General features: G+C 57.4%; 1 protein-coding gene across 4 annotated transcripts; it reads left to right on the plus strand.

Annotated features, from left to right (window-relative positions):
* Positions 1 to 4,204: 4,204 nt before the first annotated feature.
* Positions 4,205 to 17,169, plus strand: MFGE8 (milk fat globule EGF and factor V/VIII domain containing). Of its 4 annotated transcripts, none has more exons than XM_014842556.3 (9): positions 4,205 to 4,417; positions 7,024 to 7,149; positions 7,505 to 7,636; positions 9,858 to 10,039; positions 10,446 to 10,601; positions 11,359 to 11,503; positions 14,921 to 15,105; positions 16,134 to 16,289; positions 16,395 to 17,169. In XM_014842556.3, the coding sequence occupies exons 1-9, from the start codon at positions 4,345 to 4,347 to the stop codon at positions 16,530 to 16,532; spliced, it is 1,293 nt and encodes a 430-aa protein (XP_014698042.1). In that variant the 5' UTR covers positions 4,205 to 4,344; the 3' UTR covers positions 16,533 to 17,169. The 4 variants fall into 4 exon arrangements, with proteins under 4 accessions (XP_014698042.1, XP_070351615.1, XP_014698041.1 ...); XM_014842555.3 differs by having other exon boundaries at positions 4,236 to 4,417; positions 14,918 to 15,105; XM_070495514.1 differs by lacking the exon at positions 7,024 to 7,149 and having other exon boundaries at positions 4,231 to 4,417.
* Positions 17,170 to 19,955: the final 2,786 nt, after the last annotated feature.

The following is a 19,955-nucleotide window of genomic DNA, read 5'->3' on the forward strand; positions in this document are numbered from 1 at the left end:
AGACTTCAATCCAGAGAGAATGAATCAACTGGTGGTTCCACCAATTCGATGGAAATGTATTTATTTCCCCCACAGCCCCGTCAACTTCGGGTTTTGTCAATTGAATTAATTTTTGTTAAGTTTCTGGAAGACAGAGTATGTTCTCTGATTGTGTAGGGGCGTCACTAACTAAAAAATAAAGGCATACCTGGTTTCCTGTCATTTATGTGAACAAAAATCTGAAGTTTTTAAGTGGACTCTCTGTTAATGACGATCATGGTATGATATTGTTGTTGAAAAATCCAAACAAATCTTGTAATTCTGTGATGCTCTAGTACTGGGTAAGAAAAGTGTGCAGGCCAAGGAGATACCATCCCACTGATCTCTACAAGGGTCAGATCATACAAGAAAATGCCCTCCCTTTCTACCACTCTCTCACCTGTTAAAACTCCCTATCAGCTCCGGGTCCCAAGGCTTAGGTCTTTTGTTTCTCTCGTCAGTGAGTCTAGCCAGCGGTTTCTCTTACCACTTGCACATTAGCCTTATATGGGGAGGTTTAAAAAATATAGATTCCCACACTCCACCCCAAGGATTCCGATTTGTTTGCTTTGCAATGGGGCCTGGTTAGATGTATTTTTAAAAATCTTCTGCAGTGATGCTAACGTGCAGCTGGGGTTTCCAGCCACAGTGCTCACCCCATTAGTGCTCAATAAATGATTGTTGAATGACTCAATGATTGAATACGACTTGTGCCAGGAAGCTGGTGAGGGCAGTCAGGAACTTCTATTCTGTAGAAGTAAGTGGCATTAACCAGCAAGGACACTATGTTCACAGCCCTCTCTGTCTGCCACCTGAGATGGATTTTTGAAGTCATATTTCTTTTTTATTGAAATATAACTCACATAATGTAAAATTCACCCTTTTAAAATGTACAGTTCAGTGGTTTTTAGAATACTCACAAGTTGTGCAATTATTACCGCTAACTAATTTAGAATGTCTTCATCACCCCCCAAAATCCTGCACCCAAGAGAAGTCACTCCTCATTTTCCTCTCACCCGAGCCCCTGGCAACCCCTCATTGACTTACTGTCTCTATGGATTTGCTTATTCTGGACATTTCATAGAAATGGAATCATACAGTGGCTGGCTTCTTTCACTTCGCACGATGTTTTCAAGGTTCATCCACGTTGCAGCAAGCGTAGGAGCTTCATTCATTTTCATGGCTGAACTTGGTTTATCCGTTCATCAGTTGATGGACATTTGGTTAGTTTCCAGTTGTTGACTATTAATGATGCTGTAATGAACATTCACGTCTAAGTTTTTGTATGAACATACGTTTTCAGTTCTCTTGGGTATGTATCTAGGAGAAGAATTGCTGGGTCCTATGATAACCCTATATTTAACTTTTTTGAGGAACTGCCAAACTATTTTCCATAGTGGCTGCACCATTTTACGATTCCATCAGTAATGCACGAGGGTTCCAATTTCTCTGTATCCGCATTGACATTTCTTATTACCTTTTTGATTTTAGCCATCCTAGCAGGTGTGTGAAATAGCATCCCATGTGGTTTTGATTTTGATTGTCCTGATGACTAATGTTGACCATCTTCTCACGTGCTTATTGGCCATTTGTGTATCTTCTTTGGACAAATATCTATTCAAATTCTTTGCCCACTTTAAAACTGAGTTGTCCTTCTGTTGTTATGAGCCATTTATATATTCTAGATATTAGATCCTTATCTAATACTTACAAATATTTCCTCCCATTTTGTGGGTTGTCTTTTCACCTTTTTGATAGTGTCCTTTGAAAAGTTTAAAATTTTGATGCAGTTCAATTGGTCTATTTTTTCCTTTGGTTGCTTGTGTCTTAGGTGTCATATCTCAGAAACTATTGCCTGGTCCAAGGCCGTGAAGATTTATGCCTATTTTCCCCTAAGAGCTTTACAGTTTTAGCTCTTACATTTAGGTACTTGATCTATTTTGAGTTAATTTTTGTATAAAGTGTGATGCGGGAGTCCAATTTTATTCTTTTGTGGCTATTCTGAAAGTCCAGCACAGTTTGTTGAAAAGACTATTCTTTCTCCATCGAATTGTCTGGGCACTCTTGTTGAAAATCAATTGACCATAGATGCATGGGATTTATTTCTGGACCCTCAATTCTATTCCATGGATCTCTATGTCTAGCCTTATGCTAGTCCCACACAGTCTTGATTACTGTAGCTTTGTAGTAAGTTTTGAAATTGGAAAGTATGTCTTCCAATTTTGTTCTTTTTTTCCCCCCAAAGATTGTTCTGACTATTTTGGGTCCCTTACATTCTTACATGAATCCTAGGATCAGCTTGTCAATTTCTGCAAAAATGACAGCTGTCTTTTTGACAAGGATTGTGTTGAACTTGTATATCAATTTGGGGAGTATTGCCATCTCAACAATATAAGTCTTTCGATCCATGAACAAGATATCTTTCCATTTATTTAGGTCTTCCTTACTTTCTATGTTTTATAGTGTTCCGTTTACAAGTCTTGCACTGCTTTGGTTAAATTTATTCTTAAGTATTTTATTTTTTGATGTGACTGTAAATGGAGTTGTTTATTTAATTACATTTTTGTATTCATTTCTAGTGTAAGAAACACAAGTGATTTTTGTATATTGATCTTTTATCCTGCAACCTTGCTGAACTTGTTTATTAGCTTTAGTAGATTTTCTGTGTGTGTGGATTCTTTAGGGTTTTCTATACACAGTATAAGATTGTATCATCTGCGAATAGAGATACAGATAATGTTACTTCTTCCTTTTCAACTTGGATGTCTTTATTTCTTGCCTGATTGTCCTGGCTAGGCCCTCCACTGCCGTGTGGAATAGAAGGGGTGAGAGCTGACATCCTTGTCTCGTTCCTGATCTTAGGGGAAACATGCAGTCTTTCACCACTAAGTATGATGTTAGCTGTGGGTTTTTCATAGACAGTCCTTATCGGGTGATGAGGCTCCCTTTTACTCCTAGTTTGTTGATGGTTTTATCATGAACGGGTGTTGGGTTTTATCAAGTGATTTTTCTGTGACTATCGAGTTAATCATACGTGGTTTTTTCCTTCTGAACAGTTTTAAGAAGGGCCTCCTGCCAGTAGTAAATTGGTCCCAACGAGGTCTCAAAATAGCTCGTAGGGGAGATGACTGGCTGTTCTTTTTTTTGGCTAGTCTGATTGGAACACTATTATTAAAATTATTTACTTGTAGGGCCGGCCTAGTGGCGCAGTGGTTAAGTTCCTAGGTTCTGCTTTGGCCACCCGGGGTTAGCCGGTTTGGACCCCGGTTTCGGACCTACGCACCCCTTGATAAGCCATGCTGTGGCAGGCGTCCAACATATAAAGTAGAGGAAGATGGGCACGGATGTTAGCTCAGGGCCAGTCTTCCTCAGCAAAAAAGAGGAGGATTGGTGGCAGATGTCAGCTCAGGGCTAATCTTCCCCCCCCCCAAAAGTTATTTACTTGTAAATAGGTAATACTTGCACACGATAAAAAAGAATCATTTAGTAAAAAGTCAGCTGTGACAAGTGAATCTCGTTCCCCTTAGGCAACCACTATGCTTATCCCTTGGATATCATCCATCTGTAGCTGCTTTTTTTCTACTCGGGCCCAGCGGGAGAGTTGGCACAGAGCTGTTATGGCCTGCAAATTCTAAAATACTTCCTCTCTGGCCCTTTACAGAAAAAGTGTGCTGATTCCTTTTTCAAGTCTCTTACCATTTCAAAGGATGCTGCTATGCCATCTTGGCACACGTCATTTTACACAGGTGAGTTGCTGTAGAATGACTTGTATAAGTGGAACACTAGGTCTCATCGTCTCTGCATTTGTCATTCTGATAGGTACTGCCAAGTAGCACGGCGAAGTTGAGCCAATTCACACTTCCTCCAACAAGGCAGGCTAGGGCCTGTTCCCCACAGCCTGGCGCTAACCGTGCGCTAATAATTTCATGCTTGCCAAACTCATAAGTGAAACATGGCACTCATTGTACTTTTAATTTGCATTTTCCTTATGAATAAGGTCGAGCATCTTTTCTTAAGGCTAAAATTAAACAACAAGAAACCAACTCCTTCTGTGCCCTTTCCTGCCCAGGCGAACCAGGACTCTGGGCCTGGTCGCCGGCACCACACAGGATGCGGGGCGTGGCCGGGGCGGAGGCGGGGGCTGCGGACCCCTTGGTCCCCCTTCCCTCCCGGGCCGCGGAGCCCCGCCCCGAGCCCGCCTCCGATCGGCCTGGGCTGAGCCGGCGGCCCGGTGGGCGGGGCGGCGCCGCCCGATTTATCCGCGTCCGGGCGGCGGAGGGCGAGCCCGCGTGTCCCTGCCGAGCCCCGCGCTGGTCCCTCCGCAGCATGTCCGGCCCCCGCCTGCTGGCCGCGCTCTGCGGCGCGCTCCTGGGCGCCTCGGGCCTCTTTGCCGCCTCGGGTGAGTGCACCGCCCGCGCCCGCGCCCGCGCCCGCGCCCTCCTCCCCGCGCGCGCTCGGATGTCCGCCGCGCGCCTCCCTCCACCTCTGCTGTTTACAAACTTGGGCGAAGCGCCGGGGCCGTGCGGAGGGGCGACCTCCCCGACCCGGGGCGGGGATGCGCGCGGCCTCCGCTGCTGTCTCCGCGCCTGGGGCTCTTAGCCGGTCCTACGGGCTGGAGCGTTTGGGCGGCGACTCGGGACACCGGTGACAGCCCCGCCGCCCCCCCAGGAATGGGGCTTACGCATAACAAAGGAATCCGCTGTGTCGGGCCTCTCTTTGCCCATCTGTAAAATGAGGCCATTGAAGTGCGTGCCTCGCGCGCGCCTTCCACCTAGAAGTTTCTGGGACTCTTGTATTGATGAGGGTTCTGCAGCAAACTTTGTCTGGCAAGTCCCTCCCCAGCCGTGGCGGCCGGTCGGTTCATTGGAGTTTTGCGCCCCTGCTTGTAGATGTTCCGGCAGCTAAGCCGGGGTTGGGGGTGGGGACACGGATGGACGGACTGGGGGCTGGGGAGTCGGAATGGACGGGGCTCTAGGTGGGGCCCAGGAGGGGCATAGAGTCTAGGGAGGGGCTTAGAAAAAGGGCTGCTTCCTGCGGTGGCGGCTCCGACTCCCCCCCCGCGGCCTTGGCCTGCTGCTGTATCTTCCTTGGTCCTCCTCCCCCGGCTAAGAGGCCTCCGCCCTCCAGCAGGCGGTCATGGGGACGCCCGTCCCCTGCGCCGGGGGCCACGCAGTCCCCTCCAGGGCTGGGAAAAGGATGCCCCCTGTCTGTGTGTGTAGGGGGGGGATATCAAGGACTCTCCAGGCGCCCCTTTCCATCCTTGTCTGGTAGAAATAGGATTGACTGGAGCAAGGGGAGGGGTCCCAGCTGAGCCCTGGCTCTGCCATCCGGTGACAGCCTGACCCCCAGGCCTGCAGCGGAAGCCTTAAGGGCACTCCAGGCTTCCACGCTCTTGGGAGCTGGTGGCTCTCCCCAGCGACCCTGAGAGACGGCTGGGTCTCTGATGTCCCTTTCCACTCCTCTCTGTCCCCACAGCTGCGCTCTGGCACAGCACCCCTGGGGAGATCCCCCAGAGGGCAGGACCTGACATCCGGCAGGTGGTTTAGCTCAGGTTGATCTGGCTCCTCCTGGAAGAGGGAAGCACCTCGGCTGCTGTGCGCAGGTGTGTCAGTGCAAGACCTGCCTGGTGGGAGGCGCCTCTCACTTTCCCTTTTTCCCACTGGCCGGCGTTGCCCCGGAGCATACAGGGAGGGACCGCTTTGCCCCGGAGCCATATAGGGAGGGGACGCGGTTGGGACTGGAAAGAAGAGGAGCTGGATCTTGTTGGGACCGGAGCCCAGGACTCTGGCCATCCCCAAGCCTCTGTCGGTGGCGCTGCCCGCCGCCTGCCAGGTCAGGGGAGGGGATTAACCTGCTATTTAAAGCCAGTGACTAATAGCTTGTCGGGAGTGGCCTTGAGCTCCTGAGGCCGGCCCCCAGATGGAACTCTGAGGGCTGCATCGCTCGTTAACGGTGTCCCCTTCCGTGGAGCCCTGGCCCTGCTCTCGGGGGCTTTGGGATTTCAGGGGGACCCTCCAGCCTGGGATGGTGTGACTCTGCGAGGAGGGAAAAAGATGTCTCACATCTTACCCCCCATGTTGGGGTGGGGCGTGGGATCTGGGGCAGCCCTTCTGGGATGCTAAGGTGGGCTGGAAGACCCTCCCTCTGCAGGCCTGCTTGACGTAGTGGGCAGCACTTTGCCAGAGTCAAGGGACTGGGGACAGGTTAATATGCACATCCGGCACCCAGGCCCCCAGCCAGAAGCTGTGAGGGCCTCTCTGGTGCTCCTCCCACCTCTGTTGTCTTGGTCCATGTTTCTCCAATCCTCCTTTCCTCCTCACCCCTTTGCCTGACTCCCTTTCAGCGGGAGGCCTGTGACAGCCTCCTGATGCTCTGCTCGTCTCCTGCCTCACGCGCGTTGCAGTCACATTTCCATCCGGTGGCAGAGGGATCTTCCTGGAGCTACAGACACTGCCCCCCGCCCCTCCCCAGGGGGAGTCCGGCCATCTCTGCAGGGGGCCTTGAGACTGATAATTTTTTCCTAGTGGACAGTGGTGGGGAGGCTGAGGAGGGTTAAGAGTCCCTGGTCTGCAGAAGGAAAGTCTGAACTTGTCCTTCTTAAGGTCCCTCCCAGCTGGCCCCAGCCTACCTTTTCAGCCTTGTCTGTGTTCTCCAGTGTACCATGTCCCCATGCTCCTGCCTTTCTTTGCAATGTTCTTTCCTCGTTCCCCAGCCTGGCACACTCCCACTCTGTCTTTTGGACCCAGCGCACATGTCCCCTCCTCTGGGAGACCTCCATCTCCCTGGTGGAAGCCGTACCTCCAGTGGCCCCTCGGGCGGGCCTCTGTCACCGCTTATGGGCGCCTCTCCCTCACTGGGGGACTTGTCCGCCTCTTTCCCGTGGCTTGTGGGGGTCTGGCCTGCGCCTGGTTTCTCTGTCTTGGGCCCAGCCCACGCACGGTAGTTGGCTCTCCAAACATTTTACCAAGTGAATGACTAGTTCCTGAGTCAGAGCTGCCATTGCAGGTGACTTCTGTGACTCCAGCCAGTGCCTCAATGGTGGGACCTGCTTGCTGGGCCAGGACGACCTCCCCTTCTACTGTCTCTGCCCTGAAGGCTTCACTGGCCTCATTTGCAACGAGACTGAGAAAGGTACCCGTCCTGGGCCGTGCCTGCCGTCCCACGCCAGGCTGCTGCGCTGAGCTCAAAGGGGACAGTGGGCCCCAGCACCTCGCCCATTGTCAGCCAGCAGTTCCCTGGGCGCTCCCAGGCCGTTTGGGAAGCTGGGTGCCTCCTGCATTTGCGCTAGTTCCCCTGTGACCCTCCTTGGCGCCTGGTGGGTCCCAGCACCATCAGGCAGGTTGCAGGAAGGTGGAGGTGACTGGAGGGGGCGGGCAGTGGGCTGAGTTTGTGAGTTGGGGTCGAGGGTCCCGTCTGCCGCTGCCTGTCTCTGTCCCCAGCTCCTTCCTGATCACCTGCCCATCTTAACCTGCTTCCCACTCCCCAGGTCCCTGTTTCCCAAACCCCTGTCAAAACGATGGCGAATGCCACGTGATCGACGACTCGCACCGCGGGGACGTGTTCACCCAGTACATCTGCAGCTGCCCTCGCGGCTACACGGGCACCCACTGTGAGACCAGTGAGTATCCGGGGGCGTCTGCTCTGGGGGCAGAGCTGGAGCCGCAGTGCTGGCCGCCCAGGGCACGTGCTGGCCGTGTTCCCTGTGTCAAGGCTGCCTCTGGGTAGACTGAGGAGGGGACAGAGCCTCGGTTAGGCCACGGGGCCGGGGAGGAAGGGGGCCTGTTGTCCGTCCCCTAGCTTTTCCTGCCTGGCCCTCTCTCCTGGGACTGGAGGGGAGGGAGGGGCGGTGGGGCCCCGGGGGTCATGGGAGTACTGTTTCCTGGGTCATCATGAACCAAACACACAGCATTAGGGTTAAGTCTTGAGACTTTTCTGCCAAGAGGGGAGAAGAAACACCTGCTTGATCTTTTAGAGCCAAGGAGGTCAGTAAATAAGGCTTGGGCCTCAGGGTCTGACAGTTCGTGGCCCACGTTTGGCCTGTGGCCTCCTCACAGAGCCCAGGGAGGAGGGGGAGGCCTGGGCAGGCCGGGCCATCCCCTCCCGGTCAGGAGGTCGGAGGCCCAGCGTGTGCAGAGGGGCTGACCCGCCTGGCCTGCTGGGTTATCCCCGCGGCCCCAGAATGGCCCTGGGTGGGTGCCCAGCCGATGGAGACAGCAGCGGCTCTTCACGCTGACTGCCCTCCTGGTCCAGCTGGAGTCCCTCCCAGCAAACGGGTACTCCTCCTCAAGCTCTGTGGGGGGTGAGTCCACATCTGAGGCCCAGGGGTGGGTGTGTGGGGGTCCAGGTTTCTGCAGTCCAGGGGGTCTGTCACTGAGCATCTCGGGCAGGAGGCAGGTCGTTCTCCTTCCGGCAGAGGTGGGGCTTCTCTCTGAGGTTTGCTGACCTATAGAAGGAGCAGCGAGGGCTGGCCGCCTGGGTGGGAGCTGGGCCCTTGGGGAGAGCAGCTAAAATGCCTGCAATGCCAGTGCCCTTTGCCTCAGAGGAGCCAGCACTGCGGGCCGGGGCCCTGGGCTCTGGCCTGAGGCCCATGTGTTTGAGATCCTGGGTGGAGGAGTGTGTGTGTGTCGAGGGGGAGGGGGTTGCCAAGGCAGATGGAGCCCTGGGTGGGGCCACTAATTATGTGCTGGGGGCCCAGGTAATTATGGGCGTGCCTGAGTTGGAATTACCCACCTGGCCTCCTTCTGCTCCTCAGCCTGGGGTCTGCCCCTGGCTAGACATGGCAGCATCTGGGGCAGAGGGCAAGTCGGGGAGCCCGCCAGAGGGACCTTTGCAGCGCCTCCTTATTTGTTATGTGTGTGTTTCCTTGGAGCCCACAAGGACCCCACAGGCCCAAAGAGTGCACGTTTGGGTCCCTGAGGGTATGGCCATGGTGGGTGTGAGGACTTGGAGACCTGGGTTCAGATCGCTGCCCAGCGCTGGCCGGCTCTCCTCGTGGGCGTGTGGCCTCACTCCTTGCGAGGGTGTCAGAGCACCGAGCTCAGCATGAGCCTGGGGTGTTGGAGCAAGAGCAGATCCATCCTGGGTTCTGTGTTTGGGACCGAGGCCCAGGCACCCAGCGTGGGGACCCCTGGGGAGGAGAGAGGCTGGGCCCCATGACCACATCCTGGGATGAAGGTGAGGGTGATGGGACCTTGGCAGGGGCAGCTTCCCAGGTGCCTGGGTCAGGACCAGCAGTTGGAAGGGGCAGGGGGTGCAAGAGAAAACAGAATGGCATTCACACCTCACCCGGAAAACGCCTGCCAGTGGGATTCTAGAAAACGCCAGGGAGATTTCTTACTGCTTTTTCTGCAGTGCACATCCTGCTCACTGCCATCCGAGGGGCCCCTTCTCTCAAAGCCCCCCTCAGGGGGAAGGCGGGGGCTGGGCTGGACGTGGCGATCCTCCTGGTGGGGCAGGGAGCCTGAGGAAGAGGGGGCCACACTGCTGTTCTCTCCCGCTAGTCCCCCACCCCCAGAATGATTGCTGCTCGCTGCCCTGTAAAACCAGACCACCTACCTCACACAGCCTGGCGGGAGACTCCAGCTGCCAGTCATGGCCGGGCCACCAGTGCCGGCCTGGCCTGGGATCCCCCCGGCAGCCCCCGGTCCCTGCCCTGCTGACTCTGCCCGGCTGCTCTCTTCCTCACCATGCTCCTTTGCTTGGTACCTCCTCTTGGGCCCTCCTTGTCCCGTTGAGGTCTCTGCGCTGGGTCCTCAGCAGAGGTCACACTGTCGTGTGCTCTCGTCCTCCGACTCCCACCTGCCCGGGCTGCCAGCCGACTGCCATGTCCCTCCCTGCAGCCTGCGCCATGCCGCTGGGCATGGAGACGGGCGCCATCGCCGACGCGCAGATCTCCGCCTCGTCCGTGTACTTCGGCTTCATGGGGCTGCAGCGCTGGGTCCCGGAGCTGGCCCGCCTGCACCGCACGGGCATCGTCAACGCTTGGACGGCCAGCAACTATGACAAGAACCCCTGGATCCAGGTGTGGAAGGGACGGCCCTGGGGTGGACGGCGTGATGGGGGGCAGAGGGTGAGATGAGGGTGTCTGCGTTGGGGGGTCTGCGTATGTCCCTGCTGCGTTGGGACAGCGGGGGTCATAACGAGGTCCAGGTGGCAGGGAGCAGGTACCCATGGGTAAAGTATCTGTAAGTGGGGGGCAGTCTTTGGGGGCCTGGGGTAGGTGGGTAGGATGAGGGGGGCAGACCCCAGGCTAGGGAGGGGCTGTTGGCACTGGATGTGGGCCCTGGGGCCTCGTCCCTCCCATGTGCTGGGTCTGGAGCCTGAGAGGGCCAGTGAGAAAACCCACTCCTTTGTTCCCCGTCTCGGGGGGAGTGGTGGGACAGAAAGCATCCGGAGGTAAGGGTCTGGTCCTCCTTGTCCTGGTCCAGGTGAACCTCATGCGGAAGATGCGAGTGACAGGCGTGGTGACGCAGGGTGCCAGCCGCGGGGGCACTGCTGAGTACCTGAAGACTTTCAAGGTGGCCTACAGCGTCGATGGGCGCAAGTTCCAGTTCATCCGGGATGCAGGGGACTCAAAAGACAAGGTGAGGCTTGTTGGGGCCCTAAAGAAGGGCTGTGGTCAGCACCCCTTGGGGCTCCAGCGCTGTTGGAGGGCTCCCAGTGAGCGGAGAGTGCCCAGTGAGGGGAGAGTACCCAGTGAGGGGAGAGCACCCAGTGAGGGGAGAGCACCCAGTGAGGGGAGAGCACCCTGGGTGATGGGCCATGAAGAGGATCTTCACGTGCATCTTGGTTCCCAGAAATTAGGAAACCCAGATCGTGCCCATGTTCTGTGCTTACGAGGAACAGTCTCACTTTATAGATGAGAACAACGAGACTCGAAAAGGTTCAGTGACCTGTGGGGGGTGGCTGTCGTGCTGGAGCTCGGATGCATTTTGAACCTTCATGGCTACTATGTACGGTTGTGCAGGTTGTATATTGCTCAAGGATGTCATTACTAAGTGAGCACCATTCACACTATAGACATTCTATGTTTGTGTACTTCTGTCTGTCGGAAAGTTGTTATAATAAAGTGTCCTGAGAAAGGAGTGTCTTTTCCTAACTTCCACAGAGGCACCCTATAGATTATAGGTGGTCCTGTGTGAAAGGCAGGGGGTTTGTGCCCCGGCCCCGTGATGACCAAGGAAGGTGTGAGGAGGGGAACCTGTATGGAGGGCTGTGGGGTGGCCAGAGCAGAGCTGAGCCTCTGCTGAGGAGGCTCAGCAGAGGAGGACGGCAAGGCAGCCCCAGGAGGGGGCACAGCCTGCACTGCCTCACTCCTCCAGCCTGCCTCTTCCCTCCTAGGTGTTTGTGGGAAATGTGGACAACAGCGGCCTGAAGGTCAACATGTTCGACGTCCCTCTGGAGGTGCAGTACGTGAGGCTGGTGCCCGTTGCCTGCCATCATGGCTGTACCCTGCGCTTCGAGCTCCTGGGCTGTGAGGTGAATGGTGAGTGCTGGGGCGGGGTCGGTCCTCGGTGGGGTGGGTGGCTTTCCCTGCCCCGCTTCTCAGAGCTGAGCTGGGGGGACGCGCATGAGGCAGGTCACCCGGCCACACGGTCCTGCCCGGTGTCCCTGTCTGCCACCCATGGCATTCTGGTCGGTAGAGAAAAAGACGCTGCTTCCGTTTTCACAGTATTTTCACGCTTCTGAGTGGTTCCCTGAGCTTCTGGAATGCTTTTGTGCTGTTGCACAGCCCTCGACCCTGAGGCAGGAGCTCGTCTGTTTTGTTCACTGCTGTGTGGCCAGTGCCTGGCTCGTAGGTGCTCTGTGTGTATACTTGGAGTGAACGAATGAAGAATCGATGAATGAGAGAAGGGAGGCCCAGATGAATGAGTGATCAGGGGCATACAGCTGGCAAGTGTGAAACTTTGATCTGGATCCCTGGGCTTCTGACGCCCCCCCAGCCAGTGCTTTCCCCCCCGGACCTCCTGTGGTCTGCATTCAGGAGAAATAGGGCTGGATCTGGGGCTTCCTGCTACCCTTTCCAGAGAATTCCAGATAGAGGGATAGGGGGACAGAGAGGCACAGTGTCTGCAGAGCCAGAAAACACTCAGCGTTGGAGAGGTCGGGGTGCAGGGGCTGGACTGACGGTGTGGCTCAGCGGGCTGGCGCTCTGAGGTCTGGGTGTCCCTCTCTTTGCAGCCATGGCACCCTCTGCTGGCCCACAGTGGGACTGCAGAGCGCAGGAGGAGCCGCTCCGCCTTTCTAGTCCTTCCCAAGACCCGCCCACCATGTGGCGCCTCCTCCTGTCATCCCCTTTGAGACCTGCCCGGTGCCCCTCTCAGCTGAGTTCTGTGGCTGGCTTCGCTTAGTCTTTTTCTAAGTGTGGACTTAAGTCGGCGTGTCCAGCTCGGGGGCTCACTGCCTTCTGAGCCTGATGGTTTAGTGGGGAGTGAAGGTCAGGTGATCGGTGAAGGACAGACGGGTCTGGGCGCCCCAGCCTGGCTCCTCTCCCCCGAGAATCTGGGTCTGAACCTGTGGCTGTTGCAGTTGCCACGTGGCCTGTCGTGGCTGGCTCCCTCGGAGGCCACCAGAGGGCGAGCCTGCCAGCCGAGGGGTGAGGCGGGCGGCCTGGCTGTGGCCGCAGGTCTGGACCCGCCCCTTTCCTAGCAGCCCTCCCTCTCTTCGCAGGCAGGGGTGGCGTCCTTGGTGAGTCCACCAGTTATTTAACTCAGTGGACATTTATTAAGATATTTATCAAGCTCCTCTGAGCACCTGGCTCCAGGGAGCAATACCGGTGAGATCCCTGACCTCGTGGAACTTGAATTCTAGTGAGGGAGGCTGATGCCAGACGAAGAGCAAAGAGAAGAAAAACTAGAGGGTGATGCCGGGAGGGCGACTTGCGGAGTGGGGAGGGGAGGGGACGGCACAGGGACTGCCCTGCTGGGATGGCCTTTGAGTGGAGGCTGGAATGATGGAGAGCAAGCCACATGAAGAACGGGGGAAGAGCATTCCAGGCGAGGAGTTGGCGAGTGCAGGGACCCTGGCTCGTGTCGAGGGGATGGAAGGCAGGCCAGTGGGGCTGGAGCCTAGAGAGTGAGGGCAGCTGGTGAGTGATGAGGCCGGAGAGGAGGATGGAGCAGACCGGCCAGGGCAGTGTGGACCATTTGAGGCTTCAGGTCTTTACCTCAGATAAAGCTTGCCCATGGGATGTGATTAGAGTTGTGTCTGGGCGAGAGCCCTCAGGCTGTGTGGGTTATGGGGCAGAGGGCCGCTGTGCAGAGGGGACACCTGCGGGAACCTGGGTGCTTGGATCAGGAAGGTGGAGTCAGTGGGTTAGAGCGCTCAGCTCTCAGTGGGCTCCGTGGGCCAGCAGCCTGAGCATCACCGGAGCTTGTAGAGTGTAGACTCCAGCCCCACCCTAGACCGCTGAGACAGAATCCACATTTTAACGAGACCCCAGGGGATCTGTGAGAAGCACTGCTGTATATCTCATTTTATGGATGGGGCCTGGAGAGGGAAGGGACTCCTAGGGTCACATAGTGAGTGCTGGAGCCGCGAGCCCTGGGCTTGGCGCCCTCCCAGCTGCATCTCCCCAGGAAGGCTGTCCGACTGCCTGGGGAGGCCTGAAAGTGAGGGGCATGGACTGCTGGAAGCAGATGATCTAGGAGAGGCCTCCTCGAGCGGATGATGCGACTTGGCGTCCTCTTTGAAGCTGCCCCAGGCCTTAGCTGGCATCGGGACGAGCCACCTCCCAGCCCAGTGGGTTCCCTGTGTGTCGGGGGGGTTTCCTGGTGCACCGCCCTCATGGAGATGGTACAATTGGCATCTTTATGCTTGCCAGGCACATGTCTGTAGTAGGGAGGGTGCATGCATCTGGGGCGACAGTGACGTGAAGCTGCGGGGTAGAGGCATGGCTTTCTAGCCCCCCCACCCCCAAGTCCCCAAAGGGACAGAGTTGTGGAGCGGGGATTCTGCAGGTGGGAGACACGCCCCACTCTCTCGAGAGTTTTCTCTTCTCCTGCCCAGCCCTGACTGTCCTCGCCACCTGCACGTGCAGGTGACTAGTGCAGAGCGGCTGGCACATTCCTGAGGGCGGAGCAGACCTGACGGCACCCCCAGGGCTCAGTGTGGAGTGCGTGAAGGCGTCTGGGAGACACTGAGGGATGGGCTGCTGGAGAGGGTGCAGGATGCCTCCTGAGCCCCAGGAGTCCCGACTTCCCTGACCTCCACCTGCTGGAGGACGGGAATGTTGTCCGTCCATCGCCAGGTCCCCACCGGGCGGGACTTCGGCTCTGGGTGGGTGCGTGGTGGTGGAGATGATGTCACCGTGTGCTGCCGTGGGTAGGAGTTCATGTGTGTCACTCTCAGCCTCAGTTTTCTCTCTGTGGAATGGTGACTCACTTCCTCTTTGTTCGGGTTTTTGCGGGTAATGCCTGATGTAAGCACTGAATCCCTGAGATGGTTGTTATTAATGTTGCTGATGACAATCCCAGGACTCAGCGTGCGGGTCGCAGCTGTACCACAGGAGTGACAGAAGAAGTGCTGGGAGTCCAGAGGAGGGACGAGTCCCGCCTGAGTTGGGTGGTCAGGGCACCCTTCCTGGAGGAGGTGTCTCAGGAGTCAGGCTGTGAAGGCGGGTGGGAGGTGGTGGATCAGGGCCTGCCCTGTGCTGGGGTCGGGGGTTGGGGGAATGAACTCTGAAGGACAAGTCAGGATCGGGGTGGGCGCTGAGAGCAGCTGGCTGAGGTGAGGAGTGCGGGGGCAGATGGGTGGCTCTAGAAGGTGCAAGGAGCATCTGTCTGTTGTCCAAGAGGATGCAGGGGCTGGTCAGGATCTGCAGAGTTCTTTCCCTTTCTTGCCTGTGTCACAGCCCTGGGAGGCTGTGGATCCCGGATGTGGTGACAGCCCCCCTTCCTAGCAGGATGTGCTGAACCACTGGGCCTGGAGGACAACAGCATCCCCGACAGGCAGATCACTGCCTCCAGCACCTACCGGACCTGGGGCCTGAACGCCTTCAGCTGGTACCCCTTCTACGCACGGCTGGACAAGCAGGGCAAGTTCAACGCCTGGACCGCCCAAAGCAACTCTGCCTCTGAGTGGCTGCAGGTGGGCCTGCCCCTCCTGGGCCGCAGGGCTGGGCTCGGCTGGGACCCGCTGGGACCGGGTGGGGCTACCGGACCTCCACCCTCCACCTGGCTCAGGCTGCTGCTCCCCAAGAGGGAGTTTCTCAAAAGCCTGGTTTTTCTTTGGCTTTGCTCTTTCTTCCTCCCGTGTGCCCCCGCTTCTTCTGATTCTGTAACTCCAGAGGGAGAGCGGGAGCTCAGCACTGCCTCCACCGAGGCCCCCAGCCCCAGGTGGAGAAAGGGCGTGTGTGGGTGTGGGTGTGGGTAGGGTCGTGCCCCCTCTACTGGCCGCCACAGCATGACAAGTGAGCCCTCGGACAGTGGGGCAGGGTTCGGGGGGGGGGGGACATGTGACCAGACGCTGTGGGATTTTTCCGCCTGAGCACCGAGCATATGCATTCGGCCCCATTGTCTGGGACACACCGTGAGACAGCGCTTGGATTTCACGGGAAACCTGGGCATCTGCTCATTGTGTAGATGACGAAACTGAGTCTTTGTCTGGGGCCCACCTGCTGGTTGGCAGTGAGTTGGGTTGCAAGCTGGGTCTTGGGGCTGCACGTCCGGGGGGGCAGCTGGCAGCCTCCCCGGGGCACTAGGAGCCAGAGGTCTGTCTCGAGGCCCCCAGGGGCATGATATTCTGTGGAGCCGGTTCCGTCAGGAGCCGCCCGCCTGTGGACTCCCCTCAGGACCAGCGGCAGGCTGTGTGCAGCCCTGCAGGGGCCCCGGGAGCCGTTCCTGCCCCTCCAGGCTCCAGCCCTTCCTGCCTGGTCCCCATCATCCGAGGGGCTGGCCGGGGCCCAGGTCTGAAATCGGGGCTTCCGCGCGGTGACTGCGAACAGTGTCTGACAGAGTAGGTGGTGGTGTTTATGTCCATTTTATAGAAGAGGAAACTGACGCTCTGCCAGGTGAAGTGGCTTTCCCCAGACGAGAGTTCATGCCCCGGTGTGTTTCCCTTTTCTTGCTTCATGGAGATGCTTCAGGCAAAGAAAACGTGGTTGGTTTTTCCTATAGGTCGACCTGGGCTCCCAGAAGCAGGTGACCGGGGTCGTTACCCAGGGAGCCCGAGACTTCGGCCACATCCAGTACGTGGCAGCCTACAAGGTGTCCCACAGTAATGACGGCGTGAACTGGACCGAGTACCGGGACCAGAGGGCCGCAGACAGCAAGGTGAGTGTCCGGCCGCCTGCCCCACATGGCCCCAGGGGTGCCTGGCCTGTGCTCTGCCAGGAGGGGGCTGGCCTGGGGCCCTCCTGACACTCTCTCTGCCTCCAGATCTTCCCTGGCAACTTGGACAATAATTCCCACAAGAAGAACATGTTTGAGACGCCCTTCCTGGCTCGCTTCGTGCGCATTCTGCCTGTGGCCTGGCACAACCGCATCACGCTGCGCGTGGAGCTGCTGGGCTGTTAGGGGTAGGCCGGACCGAGGCCACTGGGAGGGCCATGGGGCACCTGCCCCTTCTCCGGTCCTCCTGGCTTCTGTGGGCCTGCCGCCTCCTCCACCCTCCCTCCTGATTGTAGCTAACCTGGTGGCGCGGGTTCCACCCTCCCTCCTTCCTTCCACCTCCCACATGCCCCCTGCGCCCAGCCCTCCTGCCATCCCTTGTTGAAGGCGCTGTGGGAGGGGAGGAGGTCTGGGATGGACAGGGAAGGGCGAAGTAGGGCATGTGTGACCTGCACCTCTCAGACCCCCGATTCCAGCCTCTGTCCTCCCCAGCCCCTCTCCCACACCTCACATTCCATGGCCCTGGAGGAAGGCCCTCAGGCGCCAGGCGGGAGATAATGGCCTCCTGCCCCTCAGCCCTGACGCGTGATGCTGCCACTCCTGCTGTTGCCACCTAGCCCCCGACACTTCCCCTCCTTATCTCCTTGGAGCCCCTCTTGACCCTTGTCCTGAAGCCTAGAAAGAGACCGGAAGGGGGTGGGGTGGGTCCATGGAGAGAGAGGGGAGGAGGTGGGTGGGCATGGGGGGCCCTCTGTGCTGGTTGTTCACCCAAGAGTACACAGGCAGCTTCCAAAATATATTTATATCACCCCCTGGAACTCTTGCTGTGGTTCATCATTGCTCCTTTGAAATGGGCCTCGGCTTGTGCTGGTCCCCACCCCCCACCCTCGTCCACCCCGAGCCCCAGACTCCTTGTGTCGCTTGCCTGACGACAGAGCGCTTAACAGCAGCAGGAGGCAGCCAGGACTTTGAGTCCCAATCCTTGGGCTCCTCCTCCAGATCCCTGCAGCTCTGGGGCCTCAGGCGCCAGCCCGGTGAGGGGTCCAGGGGTGCCTGGTACAGAGGCTGTCTCCCTTTGCTTCCTTGCCACGCCAGGAGGACAGGCTGGTGCTGCTGGTTTTCCCCTTCAGCACTTTGCATTTTCTCTGCAGCTGGAGTGGTGGGCTGGAGGGACTAGTCGAAACTCCATGAGCCTGGGCTGCTTTCAGAACTGTGGGGGGCCCCAGGGTGGGGTGCAGTGTGGGATGGCAGGGACTGGGGTTCTGCCAGGTGGGTCCGAGGCTCGTGGGAGGCCGCTGGCATCTTTACTCCGGGGCTTGGAGGAAAGCCCCAGGGGAACTGTGATCCTTTGCCCTCCCCTATGCAGGGGCCGGCAGGAAGTGGCCAGGGAGGGCAGTGCCCTGGTGATCTGAGCGGGGGTGCTGGCGGCTAGAGGAGGACTGCTAGCCGGGAAAGGGGCACATGAAACCACTCTAGTGTTCAAGGCCTTGGGACACAAGGTGAATTTTCTGGCACGAACTTTGGGAGCCGTGCTATGATATGACAGGCACCTCTGGGCAGCAGATCTGGCCACGCGGCTGCCAAAGGCAGGGTGTGGTTTCGTGGAACTTGGTCAGGGAACTTAGTCTGGAATTGGCTCCTTCCTGACAGCTGCTGTTGCCAGGGCTTCTTGGCTGGGCAGGGACAGAAGTAAAGGCCCAGGCTCTTGTCTCTGAATGAACGGGGGGTCTCAGGCTCCCCACCCCTAGGGTCCCTCGGCCCCCTCCTTCCTGTGTCAGGGCTCTCCTCTGCAGAGCTTCATGGATTGGGTTTGGAGTCTGTCTTTCTGGGCTCCCTCCTGGGAGCATTTCCCACCCCCAGCCCTGTTCTGCCCTCTCCCGGGGGCTAGCAGACAGCAGGAGAAGCATCTCATCCCCACGTCTCTGCGCTGGCATGTCCCGCCTCCCCAGGGACTAACTGTAGCTCGACCCTTGCTAAAACCCAGGAGTCCCACTTGTAGAAGGGGAAACTGAGAGCTTCACTCCCATCTGCAACTCATCCCTCTAGGTGGCACTGAATATTTTCTGCGGGCCAGTCTCCTTGGCTGGCCGTGTGGGCTGGTAGGTAGTACTCACAAGCCCACCATCTGGCCCAGGAGACCAGGGGCGACTCTGGAATAGCCTTGACCACCTCTCAGGCCTTCTGCTCATCTTTGCAGCCTTGGATATGTTCGCTGTCACCTTCTGGGACCCTGGAGCGGAGCCCCCTCACTCCTGACCCTTGTGCCCTTGGCCCCTCTCCCTGGGCAGCCTCCTCCACAGACATAGCTTTGAGCATCGCCTCCACGAATTGACTTTTTTATTCCTGACTGCAGTCCTGAGAGCCACCTTTGAGGTTCTGCCTGCTGGCCAGCCCTGCCCCCCCCAGCATTAAACTCATCCCAAAGCTGACCTCCCCTGTCCATCCCTCTCCTTGCACCTGTGGCTGTCAGCACTGGGACCCATCGCCCCGCCTCTCCCAGGAGTCCAGTCTCCTTTCCCTTCCTGGTTTAAGTATAGCAGAGTGGTTAGGGGCTCAGGGTCTCTAGCTGGACGACCTGGGTTCAAATCCTGCCTCCGAGTGACCTTGGCAGTTAAATCTCTCTGGGCCTCAGTTCCCTCCTCCGTAAAATGGAAAAAATAGGACCTTGTGGGGACTAAAGCCCGCCCCGTGGGAGGCCTCATAGACTTCGGTCATTGTCATCAAGGAAGCTTGCAAGAGTTTCCAGATTGGTATTTATGTCCTGTTTATTTCCCCTCCCATCCATCCTGCACACAGTGCTCAGTCATGTCTCTCCTCCTCGCAGAGGAACCTTCATTGGCTCCCTCTTGCCCATCAAGCCTGGTGTTCACTTTGGATACAGTTTAGCTTCTAGTCCACTGCAGCTCTTTGCTCTCTGATTTACTCCTGGCTGTGTGTGAGTGTAGCGCACGTGCACACCCCCCCCCCCCAGAGGCATGTGCACGTGAGCATGCGGGCTGTCGAATGTATTTAGGAAGAGGCGCTGGGCTCAGTGACCCTGTGGTCCTCCTCCCAGCCACATGGAAGGACCTCTCTTGGCTTTTCTGCTGAGGGAACAATGGTGCTGTCCAGGCCAGGGCCCCCTTGGTCTGGACGGGAAAGAAAACACTCTGTCCAAACAGAGGCATCCTGGGAGGTGGCTGCCGGGATGGCTGTGCTGACAGATGTCAGGATTCTAAGGGAGGGTCCCCCTGTTGGAGGACCAGTCAGAAGCCTGCTTGCCCCTGCAGGCTGCTGGGAACATGCCAGCCTATGCCTCCTGTGGCCCCAGGGCCACTCATTCTAGCCTCACCCTCTAGGGCAGCATCCACATGCCTGACCCTGAGTTGAGTCTGGCTGGCGGGTTCATGATAGCTGAACTCCAGGGCAGGAGGGGTGTTCACACCCCCTTTCAGCTATTGGTGATGGTGGGGGGAGGTCAGCATAGAGAGCCTCACTCTTTCCACTCCCCACCGTGCGGGCCAGAAAGTCCACCTGCAGAGTGCAGGAGGGGGGCTCCTCCTGCTAAGTCCCCTGTTTTTGGTTAACCAGGGCGTTCTTATGGGACCCTTCTTCTGCCTACTCTCCTCT

Source organism: Equus asinus, chromosome 2 (assembly GCF_041296235.1).
Source record: "Equus asinus isolate D_3611 breed Donkey chromosome 2, EquAss-T2T_v2, whole genome shotgun sequence".
Taxonomy (NCBI): Eukaryota; Metazoa; Chordata; class Mammalia; order Perissodactyla; family Equidae; genus Equus; species Equus asinus.

Coding starts and splice junctions, on each gene's coding strand:
- MFGE8 (XM_014842555.3), top strand. CDS start 4,345: ATGTCCGGCCCCCGCCTGCTGGCCGCGCTCTGCGGCGCGCTCCTGGGC. Junction 7,637..9,857: donor GGGCACCCACTGTGAGACCA/GTGAGTATCCGG, acceptor CCCTCCCTGCAG/CCTGCGCCATGCCGCTGGGC. Junction 11,504..14,917: donor CCTGGGCTGTGAGGTGAATG/GTGAGTGCTGGG, acceptor CCCCCTTCCTAG/CAGGATGTGCTGAACCACTG.